The following is a 10,330-nucleotide window of genomic DNA, read 5'->3' as shown; positions in this document are numbered from 1 at the left end:
GGGGGTGGGGGGGGGGGGACCAGACTCCCGCGTGGGGGGGGCAGACTCCCGGCGGGGCCCGCGCGGGGGGGACTGTGGGGGATGGGAATTGGGGGGAGGTTCTGCCTTGCTTGGTGCTGTGTGGCACTTGGGATGTTATCGTAGGGTCTATCATAAGTCGCCAGCCACAGCAGCCGCCCGGTGGGCACGTGGCCGGGCAGAGAGATGAGCCGAACTGTTCCCCTCTAGGGACAGGGAGTCATCCGCTGCCCCCAGGACAATGGACAAGAGAGAAGAGTCCAGGGGTCACCTGGACCCACCGACCGTCTTTGGAGCCCCAAGACTTCCCGGTAACATCCACAGCTCTGAGAGTCCCCTCAGCCCAGCACCACACGCTGCTGTCCCGGACGCCTGGGCCCCATTCCCCATCTCCAGCACCCTAGGGACGAGCCCCATGTATTGCCATCCCGGACACCTGGGTCCCATTCCTCATCTCCAGCACCCTAGGGACGAACCCCATGCATTGCCATCCCGGACGCCTGGGTCCCATTCCATGTCATTTCTCCCGTAGGTCCTAGCGGGCTGATCCCTCCCTCCCATTTCCAGAGCCGATCGGCACCGCCCCTGGCCGCTTCTGGAGTGGCGCCCTGGAGGGCCGGGCCGCCCTGTTGGCAGCCCCAGGAGCTCACGGAGCTGAGACAGGAGAACCAGCGCCTCAGAGATGAGCTGCACAAGTGGACAGCAGGGGGCACCAGGGCACCCAGGGGGAGGGCAGGAGCAGAGACCGAGGAGCCTGGAGCCAGGACCAGGTAAAAGGCCGTGTCCCATTCCCTGCACCCCTGAGCCAGCCAGTCTCTCCCCTGCCCTCCGGCAGCAGGATCAGAGCCAGTCCCCTAGAAGTGAAAGGCCCCACATCCATGTCTCCCTCCCCTGCAGGTCCCTGGACAGGGAGGCAGAGCCCCCAGCTGCCCATCACGCCCTGGCCATAGCCCAGCAGGCCGAGCTCATTTCCCACCAGCTCCACGAGATCCAGCGGCTGGAGGCGGAGCTAGCTGGGCTCCGAGCTGCTGCCCTCCAGCAGGAGGCCATGGTGGCTGCCAGGGACAGCACCGTGGCCTGCCTGCAGGGGGAGCTGGAGCAGCTGAGGGGGAGGAGCCAGGCTGAGGGTGAAGCCCTGAGGGCGGAGCTAGAGGAGCAGAGGAGGCGTGGCAAGGCAGAAGTTACTGCTCTGAAGGCGGAGTTGGAAGAGCTGAGGAGGTGTGGCCAAGCAGAAACTAATACCCTGAGGGCGGAGCTAGAGGAGCAGAGGAGGCGTGGCCAAGCAGAAGCCGACGCCCTGAGGGCGGAGTTGGAGGTGGCCACTGAGCAGCACCAGCAGGAGCTGGCGGTGGTGCGGGGGGAGCGGCAGGCGGCGCTGGAGGAAGGGAAAGCGCAGACCCAGAGGGCAACAGAGCGTCTGCAGGGGGCGCTAGGGGAGCACCAGACTGAGGTGAGTGGGGGACTAGGAGCCAGGACTCCTGGGTTCTATCCCAGCTCTGGGCGGGGAGTGGGGTCTGGTGGGTTAGAGCAGGGGGGACTGGGAGCCAAGACTCCTGGGTTCTATTCCCACCCAGGTCCCCTCTCTCCCCCCAGCTCTCCCGTCTCTGCCAGGCTCATGGGGCTGAAGTCGGCTCCCTGCAGCAGCGGACCCTGCAGCTGGAGCAGGAGCTGGAGGCGAAGGGATGGGAGAGCCAGAGCCTGCAGGAGCAGCTCAGGTAGGAACGACCGTGGGATGGCGCCCCTTGGAGGCAGGAAGCCCCCGTCCCCTTGTGTCAACCTCCTGCTTTCTCCCCCCGCAGCACGGCCCAGGCAGAGCTGGCCTCCCAGCAGGGCCTTCTGCAGCAGCTGCGGACCTACGTAGGGGAGCAGGGGAGTGGGCTGGGCCCCGAGAGGCAGCAGCTGCTTGGCCAGGTGCAGGTGAGGAGGGGGGGCTCTGGAGGGATGAGCTACACACGGGCAGTTCCTGTTGCATCCTGCAGGAGGCAGGACTGATCCCCTCTCAGCAGAGGGTGCTGGCACACATGGGGGGACAGGACTGATTCCCCCAGCAGGGGGTGCTGACACACATGGTGGAGGGGGACAGGACTGATCCCCTCTCAGCAGGGGGCGCTGACACACATGGGGGGGGACAGGACTGATCCCCTCTCAGCAGGGGGCGCTGACACACATGGTGGGGGGGACAGGACTGATCTCCTCTCAGCAGGGGGCGCTGACACACATGTGGGGGACAGGACTGACCCCCCCAGCAGGGGGCGCTCACACTCTCCCCTTACCCCCAGCACCTAGAAGGGGAGCGCGATGCCCTGAGGACGACGGCAGAGCTGCTGCAGCTCAGACTGGCCTCACTCGGCGACATTCTGGCCCTGCAGGAGCTGGAGCTGACCAGGAAGGTAAAGGCCCCCTGGAACCACTGGGTCACTTTCCCCTGGTAGCCAGGGCTGGCCCAGTTCCCCAGGGCGGCTCTAGGGGGCGCTGTGCTTCAGAGGCTGCGCTGTAGCCTGGTGTTGACCCAGTGTCTCCCTCCAGCCCTGTGACCCCCTGCAGCCTGAGCCAGCCCAGAAGAGCCAGTCCCTGCTGAGCCGCTGGCGGGAGAAGGTCTTTGCCCTCATGGTGCAGCTCAGATCCCAGGAACTCGGCCACGCGGATGCCACCAACGTGCTCCAGAGGAAGGTGAGGGCCTGCTGGAGGGGAGCGAGATCTAGCGCTGGGAGCAGGGGGCTGGGAGCCCGGACTCCTGGGTTCTATACTGGGGGAATTCTGTGCCAAAAAAATTAAAATTCTGCACACTATTTGAAAACTCGCCAAAATTCTGCATATTTGATTTGTCAAAATAACACAATAGAATCATGCCAGTTACAATTATTTTGGTCATTTATTTCAAACTATCTGTCAGCGAGGGTGCCGCTAACAATCCAGACCCAACAAAAAAAGATTCTGGTAACTTTTTTTGACAAATGGATTCCTTATGAGGCTTATTAATACACAACTCTGTGTAATTCATCTAAATGATACTACAGAGCTATATTTCCTTCACCCATCAGAAGCAGTGCAGGGTCTTGTGGGAGTCAGGGGTAACGGAGGAGCTGAGGGAGAGGGAAGGAGCCTGGAGGGTGTTGGGCGTGGGTGGGAGGTTTTTCTTTGGGGGGCGGGGGCGGGATTGTTAGGGTGTTGGGAACTCTCCTCCATGCAGACCCTGGCTGACCCTAAGCCTCTCCCGTTCAATCAGGTACATCTGCCTGTGTCCCTGCACCCCACAGCCCCATGGGTCTCTGCAGCCCCCAGGCTCAACGCTGTCACCCCATGCCCCACTCAGTGCCTCCCACTAGCCATTCTGAACCCCAGTGTGTGACACACACCCCATAGCCCCGTGTGCCCTGCTCTGTCCTAACCTGGCTCCGCGGGCAGGGTGCTGTGGTGAACTCTACCCAGGGGATTCTGCAGAACTGGGCATCGAATTTTGTGTTTTCCCTCATAAAATACATTTTGCCTAAGAAGTGCTGCAGTTCCGCCTTTTGCCCACCTGAGGGCGTAGTGGTGCTAGAATGCAGCATAGAATCATATGACTGGAAGGGACCTCGAGATGTCACCTAGTCCCGTCCCTGCCCTCAGGGCAGGACCAAGCACCATCTAGCCCATCCCTGACAGGCATTTGTCCAACCTGCTCTTAACAATCCCCAATGATGGAGATTCCACAACCTCCCTCGGCAATTTATTCCAGTGCTTCACCACCCTCCTAGTGAAAAAGTTTTTCCTAATATCCAATCTAGACCTCCCCCACTGCAACTTGAGACCATTGCTTCTTGTCTTGTCATCAGACATTAAGAAGAACAATTTTTCTACCTCCTCCTTGCAACAACCTTTTATGTACTTGAAAACTGTTCTTATGTCCCTTCTCAGGCTTCTCTTCTCCAGACTAAACACACCCAGTGTTTTCAATCTTCCCTCGTAGCTCATGTTTTCTAGACCTTTCATTGTTGTTGTTGCTCTTCTCAGGACTTTCTGCAATTTGTCCACATCCTTCCTGAAATGTGATGCCTGGAACTGGACACAAGACTCCAGCTGAGGCCTAATCAGCGCGGAGTAAAGTGGAAGAATTACTTCTCGTGTCTTGCTTAGAACACCCCTGCTAATACAGCCCAGAAGGATGTTTGCTTTTTTTGCAATAGTGTTACACTATTGACTCATATTTAGCATGGGATCCACTATGCCCCCCAGATCCCTTCCCGCAGTTCTCCTTCCTAGGCAGTCATTGCCCGTTCTGTATGTGTGAAACTGATTGTACCTTCCTAAGTGGAGCACTGTGCATTTGTCCTTATTGAATTTCATCCTATTTTTCTCAGACCATTTCTCCAGTTTGTCCAGATCATTTTGAATTTTCATCCTGTCCTCCAAAGTACTTGTAACCCCTCCCAGCTTGGTTTCGTCTGCAAACTTTATAAATGTGCTCTGTGTGCCATGAGCTAAATCATTGATGAAGACATTGAAAAGAACTGGACCCAGAACTGATCCCTGTGGGACCCCAATCATGATGCCCTTCCAGCCTGACTGTGAACCACTGCTAACTCCTCTCTGAGAACAGTTTTCCACCCAGTTCTGCACCCACATTATAGTAGCTCCATCCTGGTTGTATTTCTGTAGTTTGTGTATGAGAAGGTCCTGCAAGACAGTATCAAAAGCCTTACTAATGATATTCCCTGTCTACCACTTCCCCCCATCCACAAACTTTCTTTGACAGGGTAACAAGCCATCAGGTTGGTTTGACACGATTTATTCTTGACAAACCCAGGCTGACTGTTACTTATCATCTTATTATCTTGTAAATGTTTGCAAATTAATTGCTTAGTTATTTGCTCTATTATCCTTCCAGGTACAAAGTTAAGCTGTAATTTCCAGGGTTGTCCTTACTTCCCTTTTCATAGATGGGCACTAGATTTGCCCTTTTCCACTCTTCTGGAATCTCTGTTGTCTTCCGTGACTTTTCAAAGATAATCACTAATGGCTCAGATATCTCCTCAGTCTGCTCCTGGAGTAGGAGGCATTTCATCAGGCCCTGGTGACTTGAAGGCATCTAATTTCTCTAAATAATTTTTAACTTGTTCTTTCCCTATTTTAGCCCCTGATCCTACTCCGTTTTCACTGACATTCACTATGTTAGTGTCCAGTCATCACCAACCTTCCTGGTGAAAACCGAAACAAAGACGTCATTGGGCACCTCGGCCATTTCCACATTTTCTGTTGTTGTCTTTCCCCCTTTACTGAGTAACGGGCCTGCCCTGTCGTTGGTCTTCCTCTTGCTTCTAATGTATTTGTAGAATGTTTTCTTGTTACCCTTTATGTCTCTAGCTAGTTTGATCTTGTTTTGTGCCTCGGCCTTTCTAATTTTGTCTGCACAGACTTGTGTTATTTGTTCATATTCAGCCTTTGTAATTTGACCGAGTTTCCACTTTTTGTAGGACTCTTTTTAGAGTTTTAGATCATTGAAGATCTCCTGGGTAAGCTAGGGGGGTCTCTTGCTAGACCTCCCATCTTTCCATAATATGTCTTTGAAAAACTGCCAACTGTCTTCAATTGTTTTTCCCCTTAGAGTTGCTTCCCTTGGGATCTTACCTACCAGCTCCCTGAATTTGCTGAAGTCGCCTTCTTGAAATCCATTGTCTGTATTGTGCTGTTCTCCCTCCTACCATTCCTTACAATCATGAACTCTTCCATTTCATGGTCACTTTCACCCACGCTGCCTTCCACTTCCAAAGTCTCAGGAAAGCAGCCAGCTGTTCTGGTGCCACAGCGCCTTCTGGTGGGCAAAAGGCAGAACCGCAGCACTTCTTAGGCAAAACGTTTGTTATGCGGGAAAATACAAAAGTGTGCGAGACCGAGGGATTGGGCACGTCCGCAGATGCGCAGAATCCCCCCCAGAGTAGCTCTATCCCCCACTCTTTCTCCAGGTCTCAGAGCTGCAGGGCGAAGTGGAGTCGAGGGACCAGAAGGTGGCGCTGCTGCTTCACAGTCTTCAGGACAAGGCAGCTGAGGCCGATATGGAACGAGTGAACAACAAGGTTTGATCCCGGCTCGAGGGGGCGGGGAATGGGGCACGGGGCCTTTCCCCTCTAGGGGGCACTGGCTCCCATCCGGCCCCAGGACAGGCACTGGCTGGCTCGGTAGGGCGGGGAATGGGGCCTGTCCCCTCTAGGGGGCACCACCTCCCATCCAGCCCCAGGGCGGCCACTGGCTGGCTCGGAGGGGGCGAGGGATGGCACCTGGGGCAGGCACTGGCTGGAACTGGCACTGGCACTTGCTCCCTTGCAGAGGCTCCGGGCCGAGCTGTCTCACCAGGAGGAATCAGGGCAGTGTCTCCAGTGCCGGGCGGAAACAGCCGAAGGCGCCTTGCGGGGTCTTGTGGAGATCGTGAGCAGGTACCACTGGGGGGCGCTCTACAGACAAATGGGGGGGCCCCGGGCACTAGAGGCCTTTCCTGTCTAGGGGACTCCAGCTCTGATCTGGCCCCACCCAGGATCTCTGACTCTGATCTTGTTCCTCCATTAGCATGAACTTATAACCAGCTGCTCCCGCCACTACCCTGCTACCCAGAATCCTTTGCTGTAGTGTTCTGGCATCTGTGGACCATCAGCCCCTGGGGCTGGCGTGATTGAGGTCATGACCCCATCTGTCCCCTCATCCTCCAGTTCTGGAGTCACAGGCCTGGAGGGTGGGACCTGAGGTGTGTGATTGATCGGGGTGTGGAGGTCATGTCCTCTGACCCTCGGTCTCGTCCTGACCACAGGCTCCACCAGCAGGTTGGGGGGCAGGAGGCGGAGTTGAAGGCAGCTGCACTGAACCTGGCGGGGCTGGGAAACCGAGTCACCTTTGCCGCCAAGAGAGTCGACACCATTCAAGGTGAGAGGGATGAACTAGAGCACTGAATCCGACCGACGGGGCCCATCTACCCCAGTATCCTGCTTGCCCCAGGGCAGACCTATGGGCCCATCCAGCCCAGTGTCCCGGATCATATCTTCTGTGGGGCTTAACAGGGTACATGATCCCCCTTCACTTCCTGTCCCAAACTTTTGAGCGGAGTTACTGTGCGGCTGTTGCCAGCCACCCTGCCCCAGAGCTGGCTGCATTTCAGCACCAGATGGGCCATCGCCTGCAGCATCCCTGTGGGGCTGTTCCCAGCCACCCCGCCCCAGAGCTGGCTGCATCTCTGGGCAATAGCTCTACATCTGTGCCATTGCAGGGCTGGTGTCTCGTAAAGTGGCCCTGGCTCGACTGCAGAGAGACGAGCAGCCCAAGGCCGCTGGGTCAGAGAACGACGGGTGAGTCCTGTCCAGCCCCGCCCCAGGGGACGAGAACCAGCCGATGGCACAGCGCTTGTAGGGGCACCAAGAGGGCTTGGAGTCTAGGGATTAGAGCAGTGGGGGGCTGGGAGCCAGGAGTCCTGGGTTCTGTCCCTGGCTCTGGGAGGGGACTGAGGTCATGTGGTTAGAGCAGGGGCAGCTGGGAGCCAGGACTCCTGGGTTCCATCCCCAGCTCTGGGAGGGGAGTGGTGTCTAGTGGTTAGAGCAGGGGTGGCTGGGAGCCAGGACGCCTGCAAGGGGCCGTCTGACTCTCTCGTTTCCCCCTTCCCTCCCAGCCTGTCCCACGAGGCTCTTCGGGCCGAGCTGGCCCTGCTGCACCAGGAGCGGGACCGTCTGGTGGCCGAGCTGAAGAAGGGGGCCCAGATCCTCGAGCAGCAGGTGGCCGAAGCCCGGGAGAAAGGTACGTGGGCCGGGTGAGCTCGACGGTGCCCCCGGTGGCACAGGTGGAACCACACCTGACAGTCTTTCCCCACCACTGGCTGGGGTGCGGCCCCTACTGGCCACAGCTGGAAGTGCAGGGAGGAGGCCCAAGGTCCTGGCTGGTCAATAACAAACCCGTCCTGTCGCAGCGGAACGGGAGCTGCGGGAGGCGACGCGGAGCCTGCAGGGGGCACTGGAGCAGAAGGAGGAGGCGGAGCGGGAGCGGCGGCAGCAGCAGGGGCAGCTGGAGGGGGCGCAGCGGGAGCTGCGGGAGAGCCTGGAGGAGGCCGAGAGGCTGAGACAGGAACTGGCTGGGCTGCGGCATGAATATGAGAGAGGTACAGGGTGGGGAGGGCTGGGGGGTGCTTCAGGCAGTGGGACGGGGGTCAGCTCGAGGTGCTATGCTGAGGGGAGAGGATCAGGAGGGGTGCCATGCTATGGGAAGCGGGGCAGAGGTGGAGGGGTGCCATATTGCAGGGTGGGGGGCTCCATGCTGTGGGAAGTGGGGCAAAGGTCGGAGGGGTGCCATGCTGTGGGGCAGGGGTCAGCGTGGGGGCCATGCTGCAGGGGCTGTGAGGGGCATGAGGCTGCAGGGAGCGGAGCAGGGGCTTGGTGGGGGGCTGCAGGGATTGGAGTGGGGGCTCGGTGGGGGGCACCGGGAGCAGGGCGGGGGCTTGGCAGGGAGTGTCGAGCTGCAGAGAGTGGGGCGGAGAGCAGCAGGGGATGCTATGCGGAGCAGGGCGGGGGCTCGGTGGGGGCACCAGAGAGCAAGGTGGGGGCTTGGCAGGAGGTTCTGGGCTGCAGGGAGCAGCAGGGGATGCTGTGCGGAGCAGGGCAGGGGCTTGGTTGGGGGCACTGGGCTGTGGGGAGCCGGCTGGGGGGGTGAGCGGCAGGGGGTATTGGGGAGCAGGGTTGGGGATAGCAGGGGGCGGCGAGGGTCAGCGGGGGGTACCAGGGGCTTGGTGGGGGGCACTGGGCTGTCGGGGGCACCAGGGACCAGGGCGCAGCAGGGGCGCTCTCCCCTGGCAGTCAGTGCTAACGCCCCTCTGCCCCCCAGCCCTACAGGAGAAGGTGACGGAGGTGGAGACGCGGCTGCATCGGGATCTCTCGGAGCTGGAGCAGAGGCTCAGCGAGGCCCGAAGGGAGCACACGAAGGCCGGTGAGAGACGCCTCCCCCAGCACCCCCAGCTAGCCGAGCCTCAGGCTCCCCCCTCCGCCCTGCAGCCCCCTCACCCGCCCTCTCCCCGCAGTGGTGGCCCTGCGCCAGGCCGAGCGCCAGGCGGCCCGGGACAGAGCCAGGAGCCAGGAGCTGGCGCTGCTGCAGGAGGAAGCCAAGCGGGAGGAGACGGGCCGGCTGGGGGCGCGGCTCCAGGCGCTGGAGAGAGACAAGAACCTGCTGATGGTAGGTGCTGGGTTGGGGGGTGCTGCTGCCGGAACCCCCCAGTGCCCGTCCGCAGCCCCTGTGTCCCAGGCCTGGGCTCCCGCGGGAGCTGCGTGCACCCCCTTTCCTGACCCCATCTCTCCCCCCAGGCCACGCTGCGGCAGGAGGGGCTCCTGGCCCAGTACAAGCGGAACCGGCTGGCGGCCCGGCGGGACCCAGGGGAGCCAGTAGGGCCCGGCCAGCAGGCACCGCCAGGGAAAGGGGGAGCCCGGCCTCCCTCCAAAGGTACCGACCTGCTTCCAGCCCCCCACCTGAGTCCCTCCAGCCTGGGCTGTGGCCCACCCAGAGTTTCCCTGCTAGGATCCCCCTGCCCCCCCGGGCTGTGGCCCCCCTGCCTCCCATCTGCTGGGATCCCACCCAGAGCACACTCCTCCTCCAGGCCATGGCCCACCCAGAGGGCCCCCACCCGAGTCCCTCCAGCCTGGGCTGTGGCCCTCCTGCTTTCCCCTCCCCCCTTCCAGGATCCCCACCCAGGCAGGGCTATGGCCCCCCGTCCCTCACCTACTACGATCCCCCCCATGCTGATCTCCCCGCAGAGACCCTGGCTGCGGTGCTGGACGAGCTGCAGAGCCTCAGCACGGCCCTCCTGCGGGAGGAGGAGGAGGAGGAGACGCCGCCAGGGGAGGAAGGCAGCGCCGAGGATGAGGAGGGGCCGCCCTGATGGGGGACTGGGGGAGCTGCTCCCCGTCTGATGGCTGGTTTTCATGTGAAATAAAGATCATTTGAATTAAACACAAACACATTCCTGTAGCTGTCTCCTGGCTCCTTCCCTCCCCCACTCTAACCACTAGACCCCACTCCCCTCCCAGAGCTAGGGAGAGAACCCCGGAGTCCTGGCTCCTGCCCTCCCTGCTCTAACCACTAGACTCCACTTCCCTCCTAGATCCACATACCTTGTTTGTGGCAAGGTGTGTGTGGGGAAATCCTGTGGATTTTGCGTGCGCACACACACGCACCCCCATTAGCAGGTGCTGTTAATTACCCACATTTCTTAACGATTGACCCCCTGCTGTTGCCTTGACCCCTTGTGCCCCCCCAGCGGTTGGGACACACCCCATCTCCTGCCCCCACTCATGCTGCCCAGCAGGGGCAGGGCCGA

The 10,330-nt window shown here is 60.0% G+C and overlaps 1 protein-coding gene across 1 annotated transcript; it reads left to right on the top strand.

Moving 5' to 3' along the window:
- Positions 1–132: 132 nt before the first annotated feature.
- On the top strand, positions 133–9,969 carry CCHCR1 (coiled-coil alpha-helical rod protein 1). The gene is made up of 17 exons (XM_032799297.2): positions 133–329; positions 551–788; positions 916–1,468; positions 1,612–1,733; positions 1,818–1,935; positions 2,298–2,408; positions 2,545–2,688; positions 5,961–6,071; positions 6,322–6,428; positions 6,797–6,909; positions 7,250–7,328; positions 7,646–7,770; positions 7,940–8,128; positions 8,848–8,949; positions 9,041–9,192; positions 9,321–9,456; positions 9,768–9,969. Exons 1-17 carry the CDS (start codon positions 260–262, stop codon positions 9,890–9,892), a joined length of 2,595 nt encoding a protein of 864 aa, XP_032655188.1. The 5' UTR covers positions 133–259; the 3' UTR covers positions 9,893–9,969.
- Positions 9,970–10,330: the final 361 nt, after the last annotated feature.

The sequence above is a fragment of the Chelonoidis abingdonii genome, chromosome 12 (assembly GCF_003597395.2).
Source record: "Chelonoidis abingdonii isolate Lonesome George chromosome 12, CheloAbing_2.0, whole genome shotgun sequence".
In the NCBI taxonomy this organism is placed as follows: Eukaryota; Metazoa; Chordata; order Testudines; family Testudinidae; genus Chelonoidis; species Chelonoidis abingdonii.
Note: the sequence above shows the minus strand (reverse complement) of the source record. Positions and strands in the feature narration are given on the sequence as shown.

Coding starts and splice junctions, on each gene's coding strand:
- CCHCR1 (XM_032799297.2), top strand. CDS start 260: ATGGACAAGAGAGAAGAGTCCAGGGGTCACCTGGACCCACCGACCGTC. Junction 789..915: donor GAGCCTGGAGCCAGGACCAG/GTAAAAGGCCGT, acceptor CCTCCCCTGCAG/GTCCCTGGACAGGGAGGCAG. Junction 7,771..7,939: donor GGCCGAAGCCCGGGAGAAAG/GTACGTGGGCCG, acceptor GTCCTGTCGCAG/CGGAACGGGAGCTGCGGGAG.